General features: G+C 34.7%; 1 protein-coding gene across 3 annotated transcripts in view; it reads left to right on the forward strand.

Moving 5' to 3' along the window:
* Nedd4 (E3 ubiquitin-protein ligase Nedd4) overlaps positions 1-22,959 on the forward strand; it is a 144,687-nt gene that overhangs the window by 29,543 nt on the left and 92,185 nt on the right. For all 3 annotated transcript variants that reach the window (XM_072523307.1, XM_072523309.1, XM_072523308.1), the window contains exons 3-5: positions 3,489-3,570; positions 6,355-6,393; positions 11,772-11,932. In XM_072523307.1, the coding sequence (XP_072379408.1) occupies positions 3,489-3,570; positions 6,355-6,393; positions 11,772-11,932 (282 nt within the window). The remainder of the gene's footprint in view (positions 1-3,488; positions 3,571-6,354; positions 6,394-11,771; positions 11,933-22,959) is intronic.

Raw genomic sequence — 22,959 nt, forward strand, 5'->3', positions numbered from 1 at the left:
CACTGACAGTAGATGACTTCCTACTTATTTCTAAAAGTTGACAGGTTACTACAAACTGTCTCTTATTTCTTGTGTTGTGTGAGTGAATATCACTGTTACATAAAAAAGTTCTTTTATTTTTATGAATTACCTAGTATCAATAATTCCAAAATGTAAATTCCATACACTGCTAATATATTTAAATCTCTAAATAGGTTTTTACAAGACCAACCATACGGAACACCTGCAATACATCTGACAATACGCTTTTGGGCCTTGCAAACGTCCTTTATACTAGAAGAGCCATCTCAGACAGTTATACCGTAACTCATTGTCGGTTGTACCTCAGCAAAATAAAAAAGACGAATGTGTTGCAGACTAAGTATTCTACCCAAATTTCTCAATTGATAACATTTAGAATTGAGTTTTTTACATACATTCCAACAATGAGTCTTAAAAGATAAATGAGAGTTGAAAGTCACTCCTAAAAACTTCACATCACTACAACTCAAAATACCCTCACCATTGATGGAAATACTTAAATCAGGTGTAGTAGAATTTGAACGGGATGTAAATGATAAAAATTTAGTTTTGTGAACATTGAACAGGAGCGACTGATTACTGGACCAATCAGAGAAGGTCTTCAGTGAGTTTGTTATTTTATCTTGTAAAAAATTTATGTCTTTATCGCGATATAGCATTGTTGAGTCATCAGCATAAACTGATACAAATGCATCAGACATTACATATGGTAGTTCATTAATATACAAAATAAATAATATCGGGCCTAATATGGAGCCTTGTGGTACTCCATTCTTATTAACAATCGGATCAGACATTGAAATTTTGAAGTTATTTTTCACTCTAACTATTTGGTGCCGGTCTTTCAGATAGGAACCAAACCAACTATGGGCAACTCCCCTAACACCATATCTGTACAATCTATCGAGGAGTACATCGTATTGCACACAATCAAAAGCACAACTGAGGTCACAAAAAATGGCAGTTGAATTTTCACTGTTTTCAATAGAGATTAAGACTTCTTCATAGAAACTGTTAATGGCTGTGGAAGTCGAAAACTTATTTCGAAATCCATGTTGATGCTTTGTGATAATTTGGTTGATATCTAAAAATAATAAAAGTTGTTTTAGCATTGCATATTCAATAATCTTGGATATCACAGATGGAACAGACAATGGTCGAAAATTTGACAATAATTCAGGATCACCTTATTTTAATACCGGTGAAATGATAGAAGTTTTCAGCATACTGGGAAAAACACCAGTATTAAAAGAAGCATTTATAATGTGAGCAAGCGGTGTCAAAATCTGAGACGCAATTTTCTTAATTACTATACCTGATATTTCATCAAAAACACACGATGCTTTGTTTTTGATTTTATATTTTATTATGTCTAAGATATCTTCCTCTGTTACATAAGATAGGAACAAACTATTTTGAACAAAATCGTTGGAATGCTGAAATTTTAAATCTGGTTTAATTATTTTACTAATTATATCTATTGGTGCATCTATAAAGTAATCATTAAATTTGTTAGATATTATATCTGAATCTGTAATCCTAGTATCATCTATTTTTAGACAGATATTTTTGTGATTTTTTTGTTTTCCATTAAGAATATTTATAACCGCCCATGTGGTATTGTTTTTGTTAGAGGATTCAGAGATTTTGTTAAAATAAAACTGACCCTTTGTGGCCTGGACCCCAGGTCCCTGGACTCCAGGTCCAGATATAATTGTGGATTTAGGATATTGATCCCAAAATAGCATCTGTTGACAGTGCAAATTCTACGGTTTATCTCTGCAGTAGTATTATTTTCAGGGTTAAGAAGCGCTCCCAGGTATACAAATTCATTCACTGCTTCGATGATGTGGTTATGTATAACAAGTGGTCGTAATATTTGTGGTTGCGTGCTTATTTTCATATACTTCGTTTTGTTGGTGTTTATTATTAAACCCATTTTTGTAGCTGATTCTTTTAATGCTACATACGCCTCTCGTACAGCGTTTTCCGTTCTCCCAACAATATTGAAATCATCAGCATAGGCCAGGATTTGCACTGATTTATTATATATTGAACCAGTGGTTGTGATTTGTGACATACACGTTACTTTCTCCACAGCCAGATTTGAACAGTATACAGGAGAGAAGGTCTCCCTGGCACACACCGTTATTGGTTTTAAAAGGTTCAGACAGTTCCCCCTGAATTCGTACTCTACAGTCAACTTTTCCAAGAGTTAGTTTTGTTAAATTTACCAACTGATTTGGTATTAGTAGCTCTTTCATTGCTTTGAACATTTCTCTTATATTCACAAAGTCGTAGGCTGCTTTGTAGTCTATAGAGTGTTTTTTTCCAAAATTTGTTTTAGGGTTGCAATCTGATGAATTGCCGATTTACCACCTCTGAAACCAGCCTGGTATTTTCCTACTATGCGTTCTGCATATGGTGCCATACGATGACATAGTACTGTGGAAAATATTTTATACATTGCATTTAGGAGCGTAATTTCTCTCTGGTTACAACATTCTAAGATATCTCCTTTTTTGTGTATTGTGCATAGTATTCCAATATTTCAATCATTGGGGATTGATTTCTGTGTCCATATTACTTTTATAAGCTGCTGTAATGCCATTATGGTATCATGGCCACCTTCTTTATATAGTTCAGCTGGGAGATTATCTTTTGTTTTGTTGAAGGCCTTTTGTTATTCGGTTTACAATTAATCCCACCCCATCTATGTGTTGGTTTTCATTGCAGCTGTAATATATAGAATGGGTTCTCTTGTCAAGAGTGCCAGTTCCCGTCCACCGCATTTCCCGCACTGCTAAAATATCTACTTAGTACGTGTTCACTATGTCTAGTAAAGATGTGAGTGCTCCAGTTCGGTACAGGGTTCGGGTATTCCATGTTCCTAATCTTAATTACATTTTTCGTTTGCGGAGTCATCGTCATAAGTTCCGTCCAGCTAATAGTTCTAAGGTTCCGTAACATATGTTTTTTTACAGGATGAGGTTGTCAGCCTCTAGCCCAACACCCAATCTGGAGGGCCATAGACTCTTTTGTTAGGGTGTTTGGATTCGCGGTTGGTATTTTTATTTCCCAACTACCCACCGGTCCTATGACAGGTTAGGGCGTTCCCCTATCCACCACCTGGGGACGCGGATGAGAGACAGACAACTCCCCAAGGATTTATTTATATACTATGCAATAAAAACTAATAATCGAGAAAAGAGAAAAATTGATAAAGTGATCTTAATAATATACTGTTACTAGCGGAACAAGTAGATACATTTTGAACATCTTTAACAATTAAAATACAATTTTATCGTTGTTTACACGCCTTGCATCGCTTATTAAAATTTAGACTAGTTAAGAATTTAACTAAAAACACTTTTGATTCAATGGGGGACATAATGTTACCATAAACACCGTACTGCATGTTTTAGGCAATTGTTATAAATCTCTAACCATGAAATGTTTTCTTTTAGTGATCCATATGTAAGAATTGATTTAAATAGCGTTAATGGTGATGAAACAATTGATTCTGTCCTTACAAAAACAAAGAAAAGGGTAAGTAAACCATTTAAATTTCTTATTATGATCATTCAAAACAAACTTAATACTTCAAAATCAAGTCCCCGCTGACTTTTAGTTTCACGTTTGCTGTAAATTGATGTTTATAAGAAAATGTTAACTTTGACAGTGACAGTGACAGTGTTAACTTTGGTGATGTTAGGTTAAGAAAAAGTATTAAATAGGTTTGGTCTATAAAGTATCTTGGATTGAAATTCTCATTAATAGAAAACCATATTTTTCTTAGTAGACATTCATAGATATTACCTACGATTAAAATATTATGGAATAAGGTATCTTAGGAATGTTGTCATACTGCAAAGACTTATTTAACTTTACGTTTATTGGTTTTAGGATGTCCATTATCCTAAAACCCATTTTATTTTACTACACTCATTTCAGAAAGGTCAGAAGCGATGTTTCAGAATAATCGGAAGAATATATACCTGACAACTAATGCTCCCTTCAGATTAATAATTGTTAAGTATAATTTTGACTGTTACAACAACTTAAAAAAGTTAAAGTGTAAGTTTTTTTAACAGTCCAGTTTTTTTTTTCTCATTTTTATAGTTTACATCTCAAGTTTATTTCAGCCTTTGTAGGTGTCACAAATATTCTGCCATTTTTTTAGTGCTAATTATTCTATACATGTTTTATTTTTTTGTCCGTTTTCATAGATATTTATACTCTGATCCCACTAGAGAGGAACTTAAAAATACACTCGCGATCATAAAATCCGGGTCACCTTGAAAATTTCAAGTTTCTGGAATATTTTTGCCTCTGGTGCAGTAATAACCTTTTTTTTAGGCTAACGTATTTTTTATTTGTCATCAATGTTTGTTTTGAAAGAAAGAAAAAAAACGGCTTTTTATTGTTTTTATTGAAAAAACAGAAAACACCGAACGTGGTAAAATGTCAGTGAAATTTCAATGACTTATATCGTGTATTGCCTCCACTTGCTCTAATGACCTCTTGCAGACGACGGGGCATACTCTCAATTTTTCTCCGGATTACATGTTGTGGTATGTTATTCCACTCTCTCACTAACAGATCCTTAAGCTCATGTCCGTTGTTAGGAGAAGATGTTAGGGGTTGAATACGTTTTTTTAAATCGTCCCAGATATGTTCGATAGGATTCAGGTCCGGAGACCTAGCTGGCCAGGGTAACCTCGTAATTCCAACCTCGTCCAAGTATTGCATACTGATCGTGGCAACGTGCATTCGCACGTTGCTCTGCATAAAAACGACGTTTTCTCCAAGCCTTGCCATGGTATGCGTAACATGTTCTTCCAGAATCTCCGTAATGTCCCTTCGTGCAGTTAAGGACCCATTTTCGATGAAGGGTAATTCTGTGCGGAAGTCGGAAGATACACCTCCCCATGCCATGACCGAGCCTTCACCAAATGGCATTCTTGGAGCAATGCAAGCTTGTGAAAATCATTCACCGGTTCTCCTCCAAACTTTTACACGTCCATCGGATCCAGTTAGGTAGAAACGGGATTCATCTGAAAATAACTCTGCTCCAATCGTTAATTCCCCAATGCGCGTATTGTCGAGCAAAAGCTAGTCGTGCAACTCGATGCGCCAGGCGAAGTGGCGGTCCTGTAGCCATTACCCGAGAAGCAAAAGAACGAAATTTTCTCCTGACTGTTGCAACGCTAACATTGCCATTTCGTACTTCCTGTAGACGATTTCGATGCATAATCGCAGTTGAGGTCCGGTTTCGTAAAGCCTGAAACACAAGAAAACTGTCATCTCGTACCGTGGTCTTCCTTCTTCGTCCAGAGCCAGGTCGTCTGGATAGCAAACCCTTCTCCTGAAAGCGTTGAAGCACTCGTTGAACCGTAGAAAAGCTTACGCCAACAGTTCTTGCGACTTGCCGTTGAGTGTGACCGTCTTTCACAAGCGCAACAATTTTTGCCGTTTCAACAACAGTCAAGGGTATTTTTGGCAAATAATCAACAATAATAAACACTAATAATGGCACTAATAAACACTAATGGTGGCAATAATAAACGTTTGTTCGTTGCGTTTGATCAGAAAGTCGAAGCACAAATGATACATTTAAAACAAGCAGCAGTTACAGGTACCGTTCATTTTGGGAAGTGTGCGCTTTCCCGCGAAATCAGCACTATTGAAATTCTTTGTTGCAAAGGAAACCGCTAAGCCGACAACAATTCCCAGAAACATGCATTAGTTTGTATTTGTGTTATTATTATTTACGATAAAGCTCGTTAAAAATAAAATATCGGTGATTTTCAAGGCGACCCGGATTTTATGATCGATGTAGTTTCATATACCTAAATATCTATATATCTAATTTTCTGATAGGCTCTTAAAACACCAGAAATTTTACAGCAGAATTCTGGTAATGAATCATCTTAGTTTGCAATCTCTTGAGACCCGTACAGATCAATTCTTTATATTCTTCATGTATAGAATTTGAACAATATAATCTACCATGTGATTAGGATAACTCAATTTTTAATGTTTTGTGGTTTAACTGCTTTTTGCGTAACCCAATCCATTTCATATTCACACACAAAAAGATACCATGTAGTGCTAAACGTGTACTGTAGAGAGAGGTAAAAGTTAGGCACTGTATGATCTACTCTTAAAATTCTGTAAAAAAGTTAATGTTCAAGTGACTGAATAAGGTTCCCATAATCATGATCTAATACAATGCCGTGCTGTCTAGCGTTTCGACAATTTAACAGAATACAAACTTCAGTAGAATCTATTAATATGTACTAAGATTAATAATAAATTTTTCTTTTCCAGACTCTTAGTCCTGAGTGGAATGAGGAATTTATATTTCGGGTAAGTAACTGTAAAGTAAAAAAGCATATATTTTGAAAGAAAAAAAAATTAAGTAAATACAAAATCCCAGCTATTGCTTAAAAACGTAGAGTTAAATATTAATGTATTTACGTTTTGAGACTCGGGCAATATAAGGTGTTCAAACTACCATCTAAACAACCACAATATAGATTGTTGTGGTTTAAACTCACAATTTTCTGGGAGGAAGTTCTAGGTTTGCACTTTTTTGTAAGTTTCTCATCGGAAGTACATGTAGCTCTCTTAGCCGCCTGTGTTCCATCAATTCTCCCTCGCAGATTAGTTGGTATGACGACCTTGCCAATGTCAACATGCTCATGCTCACTTGAGCTTCGGATACGCTTGGCTGGGATGCGTTAAGTGTCTCAGCGTTTTCTGTGAGACTACTCGAATCGTTCTCTAACATAATAATTACATTGGAGTTAAACTCGGGTACACCTGAGCCAACGCTTAGCAGGAACCCGAGGAAAGCTGACTGGAAAAAAGAGAAGACCACTCTGAAAGCGAACCTACTAAGCGTCAAGACTAATAGACATGCCATGCACCACCTGCGACTGGAGCAAAATATTACCGAAATAAATGCCAAGTTGCCCAGTTAAACCAAGCAACAATTAAAACCATACAACTTGGTAGAACAATTATCTCTCGAAACTCGAAAGCTACTTAACACAGCTACTTAACTATCGGCCTTTCGGCGATACGACCGTTAACGAATCCACTGCCCCTACGAGTCCGACACCAAAATGAAGGTGCCACGCCACGTATACCAGAAACGTTTCGTGGGGCTTCACCTTCCCCGTAGTACCTGTGTTGCGATTAACGCACCTACCCGTTATCCCACCCACGGGCGGATAGGCGAAGCAGGCAGAGGAATTTCCACCTCGCAAGTACACAGGTCGCCACCAAGGATCTCTCCTCTACCACTCTTGAATCTCCTGACGGGTACGTGCCGGGACACCCACACCACGCTTGACGCAATGCCAAGATAGGTATGTACGGGCCCAGCTCGTTCAACCTCGCCAGGTTCTCTTGGAATGAGAGTAGAGTGGTCCCACGAGAGTCTCGTCTCGGATACTAGGAATGTAGACCGGTGACCGTGTCGCCTAAACGACCGTGTGCGTTTCTACAAACCCGACACCTCAAGCGACGGCTCTCCACCTCTCAATTCCTACCCATTAGTCGTCTCTTACGACAGGCAGGGCCTTCTGACCTCGGCCGTATTCTTATCTCCACGAGCCGAACGGAGGTAGCAGAGACCAGCAGAGCTATAGCGAGAAACTCACCAGGTATAACTAGATCAGGAAAGGTCTTCAGGATCAGGAAATTGTGCAAAGAAATCGATTCATTCCGGCAGTAAACAGTCCACGCCCCTTGTATCAAGGGATAGAGTTCACAATATCATAGACCCAACAAACCAGAGGGTAGCTTCACAAAGAGTGGGGAGGAAAGAACCATGCTGTTGCTAGAAACTGGCTTCCCAAGAAGCTAACCCGTTCCTGGAATAAACGAAATACGAAACGTAGAAATCCAACCAGGGGTTTGCTTCAATAACCAAGTACATATCCAGTAGCAGACGGCTGTAGTGGACAATAGATAGGGTCAAGAGGAGATTATACTACATATCATAAGAGTAGCTTAGAACTGCAATATATACCAGAAATCTGGAAAAGGGTTAGTAAGTTAGGGTAGGGGAGTTATCTTCATTTTCAAAGTAGGTAAAAATTTCTATCCAAAAGTCCCAGGACCTACTGGGCTCTCATTATTTGCTTTAAAAACGATGGAAAAAGATGTGGATAATTATATTAGAACAGCAATTCTGGTTAATGGCATTTTCATTTTTTCAGCACGCTTACCTAGCGGGACGGAAACTATATTAATGCGATTATTGAATGAAATACGAGCTCCTCTCCATCTCAATTGGTCCAATTATTCAAATTAGTTTTTTGGTCACTATAAAAAAATTAAAGAACTACATGCTATTGTTAGTTCTCAACTTAATTAAAATATATTTTTTAATGATATGCAATAGAAAAAAAAAACAATTTGATGGATTATTTTTTAAAGCCTTTGCAATAACATTGTCATTATAATAATATTGAATCCGATTTAATTTGGTTATAATTACGTTAGTACTGAAGGTTTTGACAAATAAAATCACAATAATAATTGTCCATCACTATCATACGCGTTTTATAAATTTCGACGTCTTCTGGTATTTGTGTAGTTTGAAAATGGAAAAAAAAAATGTTCAATTATTATTAGGTTTTTGAATTCTGGAAAATCAAACTCAGAAATTTCAGATTTATTACAATTATTACGGTACAGCGTAAAAAATATATTTAGAAGATATAAAGTTCAGTCGCCACAAATATTCGCAATGTGGGAAAAAAGTAAAATTACTGACAGCGATAGAAGAGAATTAAGAAGAATTATTGAAAAAAATCGGCATGCAAATTATCTTTGATCTAAATGTTTTGTGGATTGATGCTGTTGGAAGATGAATTTTTAGATCCACATGTCACACCGAAGCTCACAAGTTGGTATTTAATACATACAAACAAAAGATATTTTGTTACAAAATTAATAAAAACCACACCAAGAATTCGCAATTTTGTTGCAGGCTAAAGAAAAGCCACTTTTGACGTCACAACAAAAGGAAAATAGGCTAAAATGGACAAAAGAACTTGAGGACTGAACTGATGGGTCTAGATTTGAAGTAAGTGTAGGAGACAGTCGAGCATCCTACATGCACGCGTTGTTATCTAATGGTTAATGAATGAAAACTTCATATCAATGAAGGAATCTTCCTCCTGGATTCCATTCTGTCATCGCTTATGTCACTGCTACATCTCCTGTTCTCCAGATGTGACCTAGCCATTTAATACTACATTGCTTTATTTTGGTCACCATATCTTCTTTCGGTACTTTCTTAATCTCTGTATTTGTTCTGCTTCTATATTCATTTTGATCTGTTTGATTGGTATGTAACTTAAAATCTTTCTATTCACTATGCGCAAGTCTTCGTCATATTTTTTAGTCATTGCCATTGTGTGCTGCGTATAATAATATTAGTGTAATTATTGTGTTATATTATGTTCTTCTTAGATTTCTTAGTCAGTATTTTGCTTTTTAATTGTGCCAATTATCTCCCAATATTTTTTCTTTTATTTCTGGAATTCTTTTTCCTGTTTTGCTTATTGTCACTACCAGGTATTTGGAATGTTCTTCAAGTTCTGAACTCCCTGTTTTGATTTTTTTTTCTTTTATTGGCTTTTTCCCTAATCGTAATATTTTTGTCTTTTCTTGATAATCTGGGTCCCATTGTCTCTTCTATCTTTTTTATTTCTTTTATCATTTCGTTCATTATATTTTTGTTTTTTGCACTATACATATAACTTCCAAAATTAACTTAAAATGGCTATGTACCTACAGGGCGATAAAATAATTTTGTTTTGAGATTAAATAATTCTTTAAAAAATATTTTGCACTAAAAAAACTATAAGCCGGATATTAAGCACCCCATAGTTAACTGGGTTAAAATCGGATCCACTTATAGGTCTGCCAGGAGAAACAAATTGTTTGGAAAGTTTTGATTTAAAAAGTCTGGTCTGAAATAAGGTGCAGCCAAATCATGTTGAAAGTTTATTCATCGAAGATAACACCTGCGTTATCTTTCAGAATGGGCCAAATATTTTACAGGAATTCCAAGTAAATGTTACCAATTATTTGATAAGATATGAGTCAACTAAACAAATATTAATAACATCGCACTAAACATTAGCCAAAAATGTGATTTGTTAATGTATATAATATGTCTAATGACATGGTTTCCTTATTTTTATTGTGAATAAGTCTTAATTTTACTTTAGGATAAGTTTATTTTGACGTTTCATTATTAATAAATATAATAAATATTAATCCAAAATATTAATAAATTAAACAAATTTTGTTTTTGTTGACATATATTACGTATACATTTTAGAGTAGATGATTTTAAACTGAGATCGTTGCGTTGCTGAGACGACTTTATTGGAAGATTCATTGGAGTTCATTCGATTACATAAAATCAACTTTAACTTAAGAACACTCGTCAGAAAAATCGTAGCATGTGATTTGTCTTTAAAAAGACAACCACATATAATGCTAACAGTAAAATTCTCATGTTAGTGATCCCATAGTAAATCATGAGGAAAAAACTTTACGACCAATATATTACAAAACCACTTCCAACCATCAAATTTTGTCCATTTCATATACTTGTCAACACACAAAATATAACTACATCACTCAGTTTGTCAACACCCAATCAGATATTTATATTCATGAACTTGCAACTCAAGAAGTTTTACATTTTCCAGGTACCAAATGTTGTTTTTTGACATACAGGGCCTAATATAATTGAGTTATAAGTCACTTTTTACATGAACTTTATATCACAATAGTTTTATTTCATTCATTGAATAACATTCTCACATATTAAATATATTAATTCCTATACTTTTTCAAGAACCCAACTTTCCACCTGTGTCTAGTTTCCATTTTCCAGGTACCAAATGTTATTAAAACATAAAGGGCCTTATATTAGAATCTTTTCATCACACCACTTGACACTGTATAGTTGGTTGCCTAACTATAATCACATAATTTTCTCACCACAATTTCATTTCACATACATAATTTATAACAATAACATTGATGGTTGATACTGTTATAATTTTATTTTATTTCAACTTTCACAATTTTAAACAACGTTGGCTTCTGTCTTAAATAGACATATACAGTTACACTGACTGCTCTGTCACAACTTCCGTCATAACCTGCCAAGATTGTCATTTCAATCAGTTGCTTTAATAAAGTCCTCGTAGACATACCGTCTCAGGACTTGCAACTTAATGTAGAGTCATATGTCGCCATGTTACCAATCAAACGGTAACTTTACCATCTTAATTGTAAATTAGACATAATGTAAACTAAATTTCATTTAGTAATTTTTAAAGGGTTTTTACCCCCATATTAAGTGGCTAAATCCATGTATTAACTAGTAAGTATTAACCACATTTTACATTAACCTTAGTCAAAACTTAAATTATTTCATGTTCTTTTTCAAGTGGTTAAATACTTTTTTTAGGACACTGATGATGGAATGCTTATTCCGAAAACGTTTTGTCAATTTAACATAGCCCAACTGGGTTTTTTATATACCTTTTTATAAAGGATTTTATTAAAATTTTTTTTAATATATGGTATACAGCCAAATACATGAACTTAGTTTCCTTGTGGACTTGAAAAATGGTTTACACAATAAACACCTAGTTTTGATCCGATAAATTTAATTTAGGTTAATGTTTTTTTACTTTCAGGTTAAACCAGGAGAGCACAAGTTGGTATTACAAGTTTTTGATGAAAACCGGTTAACGAGGGATGATTTTTTGGGTATGGTTGAACTTCCCTTGCTAAATTTACCGAAAGAACAACCAGAAAGAAATATACCACCTGTCAAGTATTTGTTGCAACCCAGGAGGTAAATATTAAGGACTGCTATTCATTTTCTCCTACAAATTCCATTACTCATCATCATCAATAATATTACTAAGTATATTGGTCTTAAACCACTGAATAAAAAAATCCTAAACAAATATCTGACATATCTTTATAGTCACTATCATACGTACATTGTTGAAGAAAAACCCGGGCCACATTGGTCCTTTCGATGCGTGACATCCAATATTGTGTCATAAACGTTAAGAACTGTATATGGTAAATGTAACTGTATATGTATATGGTATTGCAAGAAAAGTCATCACGGGACTATATTTGGCCGGTTGAAGAAGGTCTACTATATATTATGCATAGTGATGCTTTTAGAAAAAAATGCAGTCTGAAGGTAGAGGTGTTATTTTCAGACAATAATTGTGAAAAAATGATAAATCAACTCCAAGGTAGATTATTTACCGACTGTACATTACACACATATCGTTGTTCTGTACTTGTTATGTCTTCACAACAATGCTTGTTCACAAATTTCAAATTTGGCAAGGATTTCCACGGGTTTCGAGTTAATAAAAAAAAACAATTAAATTACTAACCTAAAACATTAATATCAGGCGTATAAATTTACTATTTACTTGCCACTTTCATAATGTCAAAGGAAAGATAGATTTCTCATTTTAGACCTTGAAATCTTCGTACTGTACATCTCCCCAAACATCACCTTTAGGGAATATCAAAACACCGTTGACGATATAGCGAACCATATATCCTGGAAAGATAAGTTATTAATAGCAGAAGACCTCAATGCAAAGTCAATACTTTGGGGAGCACCGGCAAGCGATAAAAGGGTAGACGCATGGGTTGAAGTAATTCAACTATGAACTGGATCATATTAAATAGCGGAAAGCCATCATTCGAAAAAGAGAGAGCCAAACGCACATCGACGTAACGATGTCAACGATCCCGATTAAAAGAAAACTATAAGAATGGGCTATAGTAGAAGGGAATCTTTACATATCATAAATATATCATATATAAAATAAGGGAAAACATAAAAAAATCAAGGGACAGGAGATGAATCAAATTCATTGACAAAAAAGAAGAATTGCAGGGAATGGGGCAACACCCAAATAATTTTAAAAATGTTTATGAAAAAATTAAGGGGTTAGCCAAGAGATGTTGCCCAAGGGGAAGAAGAATAAGCACCCGCCCATGCTGGTGGACAAATAACATAGAAGTTATAAGAAGAAATTACAATTAGAAGAATTAAGAAGAAACGTCACCAGGGACAGAAAAAAGAACCGACTAGTAGAAGAGGAGGCTGAAAGACTAAAAGCCTTAAAGAAAGAACTAATCAGAGAAATACACAGCGAAAAGAGAAAGTATTGGAAATAACTATGTGAAAACCTAAAAAATAACATCTGGGGGGACGCATATAGCATTGCAGCTAGAGAACTCAAACGAAACACCTTCGTTAAAATAGAGGACAGTCGCTGGAGAGAGCCCCTTTTTATTAAAATGTGGTAAACGCAAATCACAGAGAGAAATAAAAACACGAGTGGTTCCTTGGAGTTTTTTTCTTTCATTCTGAAGTGGAAGTTATCCGGTCAGTAGGCCATTGCATTGATGTCCATATGGATTAACATTACTAGTGTATGACTTTTAAACGAGTCTTCTCCATATTTTTTAACGCTTCAAATGGAATTGCATCTACGCCAGCAGACATTTTCTGTGCTATTTTATTTATAGCAGCTTCAGTTTCTTTTAATATCCGGTTCTTTTTCATAATCATTTTCATCGATGTTTATTTCATAGACAGTATCGTTCGAATATAGTTGCTCACAATAATTACGCCATACCTGAACTACCTCGTCTACATCTGTTCTCGATGAATTATTGTCTTTATAGACCGCCCAGTTTTTTGTTTGAAAATAGTGTGTGATAATCACATATATTATACATATCCGATGAACCTTTTATTTGGCATTGATTAATCCAGAGCTCTTGTATCAAGCTGACCTCGAAACCTCCTATAGCAAGGGTAAGTTATGCGGAAATTGACTTACACTGATGGAAGTTCGCCTACAGGGCACTAATTGAGTTCATTGAGACCTTTTTTGGGGCAGAGCCAGAGTTCTCGAACGGGAACGCCTCTCCGCTCGTCCGCTTTTATTTGTACTAACTCCAAAAATCATTAATTTCGAGTCTTCTTTTTGGCACCATCTATTTTTTGTCTCGTGTCCATTTTATTCCAACGAATCAGGCAATGTAGTGCGCCAACACCTTACCATAATATCACTAGCTCTCTGGGGAATCTCTTAAGCAACATTTTTCCCCCTCTGCTATGTATACAATGGAAAAGATAGTGTTACACCTCGGGATTGGGAGGCGCAATAGTGGAATCACAATTCTCCCATATAGTCAAGTGTGTGTGTGTGTGTGTGTGTGTGTGTGTGTGTGTGTGTGTGTGTGTGTGTGTGTGTGTGTGTGTGTGTGTGTGTGTGCGTGTGTGTGTGTGTGTCAGAGCGCGTGCGAGCGCATGTGTGTGTGTGTGTGTGGAGTTACTGACCTATCTGTATGCCATGTTCTCAGTTGATCCACGGCTTTGTATTTTGTTATATTTTACTCACATCTGACCTATTAGCCTATGATCCATTGGGACGCGCCGGGTTGGGTATAAGAACTCCACCCAGTCTATTAATCACTGCACTGAGCTTAAACAAAAAAAAATATAGTCTACTCCTGTTCACACAGGGTCGAATTTGCCTATTGTCGCAAACATAATATTCTTCTTTGTGTACCGTGATTGCTTTCAAGCGTTGGGTATCACCGTATTACCAAGCTGATGAAATGTTGAGATGAAACAATTCCTCTGCCGTTCGACCTGTCCATTGTCTAATATTTAGCAGTCAGGACAGTTGCTTTCTTCCGATCCACCGTTTTCCTTCGATTTTGCCCTGAATGATCAACCGGAATAAGCGATATTTAGGTCCTCTCATTATATGGCCGAAGTATTGGACCTTTCTTATTTTGATATTGTTGATCAATTCTCGGTCTTTGTGCATGGTCTATAGCACACATTCATTAGATATGTGTGCTGTCCACGGGATTCTGAACATGCGACGGTAACACCACAACTCGAACGCTTCTAATTTATTAAGATTTTTTATTTTTGTTGTCCAGGTTTCATATCGATAGAACAAAGCGAGCCAGACGTAGCACTTCAATACTCTTAGACGTGTGCAATACAGAACGCCAGTTAATAAAGCTTTTTCGTGTAATTTTTATTCTGGTCGAAATTTCCTCGTCACATTAAATCCTATAGTGAATCCAACTACCCAGATATCTAAAGTGTTCCACCCTTTCCAGGATTTTGTTATCTAATTTTAGTATTGAGTCTTCGATATTAATTTTTCCGACCACCATCCAATTTTAACAATAGGGCAACCATAATAAGTTATATTAATCTTGTACAGTCGTAACAGCATAAAGTTCAATTAATAATGGTGTCAAATGGATTTTGTAGGAAAAATGGTATATTTAAAACCGTTTATTTCCGCTTATATTTTTAAGCTACAACGCAAACTAAGATCTTTGCACACTAATAAATTGGAATATATAATTATTAAGCTGATTTTTTGTAAATTAATATTTCTCCATATTCCAATTCATTTCCCTTTACAGATGTGTCATAGATTCAATACAAAACCTTTTACAGAAAATATCTTCATTAAATGCTTTGGATCTTTTGCAATTCAATAAAGTGTCATTCAACCAGGCCCAAAAGCTCTAATTTTGTGCACATACTTAATGTAGTCTATACTTTTTTTAATGTACTTTGTTAAATAAATACCAAATTTCAAATTTATATACACATGGGATGTTAATTACAGGCATTCCTAAACTATAATTACACCAATGAATTGTCGTTCTGTAAAAAAATTAATAAAACGTTTATTTTCATAAAATATCTTAATGGGTACAGAATTAACAAACAAGATCCTACGTTTGTCTTTTGTGTTACGATTGTAGTGTTCTCTAAGTATTATATTTTTTGACTCTACATCCTGTTGTAAATATATTGTGTCTGGCTTACAAATTCAGAAGAACTCAATTGGATTTACATTATATATAATAACAAATAACAACAGAATCGGATAATCACTTTAAATTTAAATAAACAATAATACTACGTCAATAATATTTATATATTACAAAAAAACATTCTATTTAGATTTTTTAAAATACAAATATACAAATATTATAAATATTTATAATATTTTTGTATATTTATATTAAAAATTATGTACAAATTTTAAAAAAATACATTTTTTAAATTTACACAGATTGTCAATACAATTTAATCATACTATTTTCATCATTATGTTCTTATTTGCCACTTTTTAAGATTCAGACAATTTAATAGGGGATATAAGTAAAAGGTTTACCTTTTAAACAAATATTTATGCCGAACAGATTAATATTAGATACTAGTCTCTTTTGTTTATTATATACAATAGCTCATTCGTTGTTTAAAGTCACAGAAAATTGCCGAAGCTAATATTTTAGTTTATATTACTATATTTCATATTTATTGACCACCTAGCTTTGCAGCCTCACCTGCTTTTTTATAAATTATATTCGCTCCGTGCGTGACTGACGCGACACCTACCGCCTTCATCTGACAGTTTTGGAGTCTAACAATTTTCAGGTTAAACATATGACATTAATGACATATGTTTGACATTGTTAAATACAGGCGAAATTGACAATTATTAATAATTAACTTTTTAACTATATTTTTTCAGTTTATGTACAAAATAAATGTAGTATTAAAAACTGGGTTTCTCAAAATTCATCATAATATATCTTTTTAAGCCCAAACGGAAAAGAAAAGCTAAAAATCTAGTACTGGCAAATCAAGTTTTTCACGTGAAAGAGCATATAATTAAAAACAGTAATAGTAAAAGTTATGATATAAAAGCTAAAGTCATCAGGCACTCTGCAGTTAGCTTGAAGCCTTATAAAATATCATTTAAGGTAAATTATTTAAATATTTCAATTGCATAAAAATGAGGTTACGTGATATTTTCTTTTTCATATTAATAGCACGGATCCATCTCTTTCTTTTCTCTAATTTATATGTAATCTTTGGGAACCTATAAAAACTACACTTACTATTTTTGCTATTATTAGCACAACTAAATACGCAACATGTATTTGCACACATTTTTGATAAAATTTATGCGTAAAAAGGTAGGGCCAATTGTGTCATATTTCGCCGCTACGCACGCTGGCATCGTTTCAAGGTACCCCTACCATGGTCACGCACGGAGCGAATACAATTTTTTTTAATTTCTTTAAAAGTTAGTATAATAATCATGTCAAAATTTGTTTTTTAAGTAAATCTTCCTACACTTAAATTTTTTGTACTAATACAAGAGTAATTCTTGTAGTTAATATGTTCGCTATCATCTCTATGTATTAATCAAGAACAGAGAAAGAATTCTGAGGTGAAAGCAGTACATGTTTGTACATTTATAAATCTGTAAAACCAAAACTGATGGTTGGCAATTAGCTTCTTAGTTGGGACACTATTAATGCGGAATGCAGGAGGGTTTGTGCATAATTATTCCTGGGCTAATCAAATATGACGTGTGGAATACATTTAAGATATTTCTGTAAACTTAAAAAATCTGCTTGACCAAATATACAGGATATTTCCAAAGTTACGTGGAAAATGTTTGTCAGTAAATTTCAATGTTAAAATTTTCCATAAACATATTTGATAAGTTTTGCCGTTATTGAGATACAGTGGGTTAAACGTTTAAAATTGCATTAAACATGTATTACATATCAAAAACGCATTTGAATGTTTTATTAAAATTTCCTATTTTTTACCACATTGCAAAACTCTACTTTTGTTAAAAAAATAGTAACTTTTTAGGCAACCTAAAATCAAGTTTATTGTATATATATATATATATATATATATATATATATATATATATATATATATATATATATTATAAACAAAAATCTGCAAGTATTTAGATAATTTACAAAGTATGATTTGTAGTGGTGTTATTACACACTGCAAGCAACCTAAGAAGTTTATATACAAGGATTTCTCATATAGGTAGAAATGTTCAGAATCAAATAGATTACAATTAAGAATACTCCACAGAATTCAAATGCGAAGGTCTCGATGATACCCAATTTGGTTTTAGGGATGTGAATGCTATGGGAACTAGGAAGGCAGTTTTTTCACTAAATATCCTATTACAAAAATGCCGTGATCAAAGAATATATATGTATTTGCATGCTTTGTTGTTTTTGCAACATTGTTCTCTTTCAGTTTACTCGTACCAGCTACTTAATAAGGCACTTGAGAAACCGCCATATGGAATCAAAAACAACGGAAACAATTTAATGTAATTAGATACGCTGACGATACAGTAATTCTGTCAGAAAATATTGAAGGTCTCCAAATTCTGCTTGATCGTATTCACTAAGTAGGAGAGGAAATGGACATTAAAATAAACTCAAACAAAACTAATCTTTTAGTCTTTAGTCGTAACCCACATCCAGGTGCAGAGCTTCAATTAAATGGCCAAGTTGAAAAAGTTCACAAAATTACATATTATCATATCAATCATAACGAACAAACTAGATCCAGACATAGGAATAAAACGAAAAATAGCAATTACTAAAACTACTTTTATGAAAATGAGGACATTTTTTTGAAAGAATCATCTCAGTTTAGAACAAAGACAAATAATGGATAAGTGCTAGTATATTTGGTCTGTGCTTTTGTATGGAGCAGAAGTGTGGACACTAAAAGTATCAATTATGAACAGAATTGGAGCATTGGAAATGTGGATTCATAGACGGATGCTAGAGATACCTTGGACTTTCCTAATGAGGAACAACTAAGGAGGGATAACAAAGATAGAGAATTGCTAAAGACTGTTAAACATCGAAAAATGTCTTATCTGGGACATATAGTGGGGGAAAATACTAGGATATCACAACTAATCCTTAAAGGCAAAATAAAAGGCCGAAGAGGTGTAGGAAGAAAACAGGTTTCTTGGTACAAAAACATTAGTGAATGGACTGCGATATCAAATGTAGAAAAAAACCTCAAAAATACAATATATCGATAAAAGAAAGCTCTCAGACCCAATCTTTAAGAACAGAAGTAGAAGTAGGATTGAATTCAAGATTGTACAGCATTCGCAAAATAAATGAAAACAGCATTGAAGATACATGGAGACAGATCAAAACATCGTTGTGGAGGTTAGTGAGGGTAAGTTAAAAAGAGATAAGACCTCATATTTATAAAGGTTGGATAACTGACGACATCCTAAAATTAATGGACCTTCGCAGATCAGGTAAAAATAAAAATCCTACCTAATACAAAGAGATACAAAAAGAAATTAGATCTAAGATTAGACTAGCAAAGGAATATTGGTTAAAGGGACAATGCAGGGATCTAGAACACTTAGATGCTAAACACGGCTCATTTAATATGTAATACGCAAATCAGACAGACAAAAGGTTCATATAAAAAGAGCAATAGTAACATGCTAAGAATGAACAACGGCAAATTCATAGTAACACAGAAGAACAATTTCAAGAATGGAAAATATATATTGAAAATCTTTTGTAGATCATAGGGGTACTTTACACAATCTTAATGTATGTGACGGCAGGGGCATCAGCAAGGAAGAACTTGTACACGTCATATCAAGCATTAAGAATGAAAAAGTGTCGCGATCAATTGGAGTAGAATAGATAGATGTTTTAAAAATGCTTGAAGAAGATAGACCTGTCTAACTGCTATGAAGCTTGATCAACTAGATACAAGACTGGAATAATCTCCAAAGATTGGCTTAAGTAAACATTCGTACCGATATCTAAAAAGGCTAAGAGCAAGTATTGCAAAGAGTACAGAACAGATAGTTTAATGATTTATGTAAAGTTGTTTCTGAAAATCATTTACTCCAGAATATATACCAATGTGACCGTCGTGAGATAGGTTAGTTTTACCCTACTAATGACTCGTCATTGCGATAGTAATCCTGCTTCTTCTTCAGATGCTAATCCACTAATGGATGTTAACGATCACATTTTCCATTAATTCTCTATTTCTTGCAATATGTATCAGAGATTGTATGTCGTTAATCCCTGTCCATTGCCTTATGTTTCGGAGCCAGGACATTTTCTTGCGTCCCATTCCTCTCTTGCCTTCAATTTTACCCTCGATTATAAGTTGGAGGAACTGGTATTTCTCATTTCGCATGATGTGACCTAGATACGCCCTTTTCCTTTTCTTGATGGTTTCGAAAAGTTGGTGTTCTTGGTTTATTCTTTTAAGGACATCTATATTTGTGATTTTCGCTGTCCATGGTATTTTTAGGATACGGCGATAGAGCCACATTTCGAAAGCTTCTAATCTGTTTATATCCCTCGTTTTGAGTGTCCAGCCCTCTACGCCATATAGCAGCACTGACCACACGTAGCACTTAGTAAACCTTAGTCTCAGTTGAAGATCGAATTCTGAACAAGTCAGTACCTTCTTGAATTTTACGAAAGCTTGTCGAGCTTGCTCAATGCGACATTTTACTTCCCTGTCCGATACCCAGTCTTCAAAAAGCAACGATCCCAGGTATTTAAATTTACTCACTCTTTTAATGGACTTAGTATTCAGTGTTATGGTGGAGTTTTCAAGTGCATCCAAGTTTCTGGAGATGATCATAAATTTGGTTTTTTTGGTATTAATCTCTAATCCCATTCGCTTACTGTATTCTCCGATTATAGTGATCAGTTGTTGAAGATCGACTATGTTGTCACAAATTAAGACACCATCATCAGCATATCGTATGTTGTTGATCAATACTCCATTCACTTTGGTTCCAATCTTTGCATCCTCCAAAGACTCTTGAAATATGGTTTCCGAATAAATGTTAAATAAAAGAGGGGAAAGCACACATCCCTGTCGAACGCCCCTTCTTATATGTATGGGTTTGGATATAGAATTGTCTATTTTTAACTGTGCCGTTTGATGCCAGTACAAGTTTTCAATGCATCTTATGTCTTTTTGGTCTATATCAACTTTCTTGAGGATCTGCATTAACTTGTGGTGTTGGACACGATCAAACGCTTTTTGGTAATCTAAAAAGCATAGGAACACATTCTTCTTCTGATCGTAACAATTTTGGACCAGCACCTGTGTTGCTACTATTGCTTCTCGTGTTCCTAAACCTTGCCTAAACCCGAACTGGGAGTCACTGATGTCCCATTCACATTTTTTGTATAATCTTTGTTGTAGTATTTTTAAGAATATCTTTAAAGTGTGACTCATCAGGCTAATGAGTCTGTGATCCTCACATCTTTTTGCATTGACTTTCTTGGGCAGGGGAATAAAGGTAGAGCGTAACCACTGTTAAGGATAGCAGCCAGTTTCATAAATTAAGTTAAATATTTTGTGTAGTGCTGAAATTCCCCTTTCATCCAGTAATTTGAGTATTTCTGACGGGATTTCATCTGGTCCAGGTGCCTTAATGTTTTTTGAATTTAATATTGCCTTTTCTATCTCCTCTTTGGTGATTGAAGGGCCAGTCAGCTGGTCGTCTGTATAAACTTCACTCATGGGTCTTTCGTCATGGAAGAGCTCCTGGATATAATTTTCCCATATATCAATTTTCTCCTTTTCACCCAGCACTATCTGGTTATCCTGATTAACTATGGTAGTTGGTCTTCGTTTTCTGTATATTCCAGCAGTCTCCTTAAGCTTTTTATGTAAATTACGGTCGTCGTGCTGTCGTTGTAAATGTTCTAGATCGATACATTGTTGCTTAAGCCATTCATTTGTAGCTATTCTTATTTTTGCTTTTATTTGCCTGTTAATGTTTTCATACATATTGCTGCCATCTTGGTTATTCTTGTGTCTTCGTCGTTCTGCCATTAGTAATAGTATTTCTTCTGTCATCCATTTTTGCCTCTTGTTATTTCGTTTGTACCCTAAGTTGTTTTTCATGATGTCTGTTACAGCACTTGTAATCGTATTCCATGTTGGTGTTAGATCTTCGGCAGTGTTTGCAATCCTGCTTAGTACGAGAAAAACCACAGGTTCGCATATTTGGTTGACGCAGTTACTCGAGCGGGTAAGGGTGCGAGCTACCATCCGTTGAATTATGTCTGAACACCTCTAAGGTCCTCTAGTCTCCCTTTCTAGTCAAAGGTGGCATTTATATTTCTTAGAGTTCCGAGAATCGAAAGGTTCAAAACAATGTGACTTACGTATCTGATAGGGTGTTGTATCTAGCAGAGCAATTTTCACGCTGCAATCTATTGAGACTCAACCCCTCAGCTTGGGGATTTGTCTTGTCGGTTAGTCGAGACCCCTGCTATATATTAAAAAATAAAACATATTGGCAAATCTGTTGGTTTCAAGTGGTTTCGGTACAAGAGAGGTGTTATTTAGCATCCAAGTACTAATGCAAAGATTCCGAGATATACATTTTGACGTATATGCCGGCTTTGTTCGGATATAGGAAAGCATTTGACATGCTTTAACATGAGAAGTTAGTTGCTATTTTAAATAATATAAGTCCGCATGCACGCATTCCAATTATTAGTAAAGAAAATGACGGACTAATGTTGTTAGCGGCATTTACCCATAAGCAATATACGATGACAATTACCATGACGAGATGACGAGACGTTAAGGAACTCATATTGAAGCCAAGAGACAACTCAATCATGAAACTGAATAAATGAATAAATATTGTTGCAGTAAAACATATTTATAGAGGAAGAAGAGAAACCCCTCCGTGACATGATAGTTAAGCCAGAGTTCGGCTAAAGTCAAAACATATTTACATACATTAATTGGTATATGCGATGGATGATTTTAGAGTACCAACTTTAAAATACGTACATCATATAGAGTCCATTTAAAAATGTTTATTCTAGAGCTACTAAGATAGCAAAATAGGGACCATGTAATTTAATAATAATTAATAAGTACACAGTTTCATAATAATTAGTCAG

Source organism: Diabrotica undecimpunctata, chromosome 2, assembly GCF_040954645.1.
Source record: "Diabrotica undecimpunctata isolate CICGRU chromosome 2, icDiaUnde3, whole genome shotgun sequence".
NCBI lineage: Eukaryota > Metazoa > Arthropoda > Insecta > Coleoptera > Chrysomelidae > Diabrotica > Diabrotica undecimpunctata.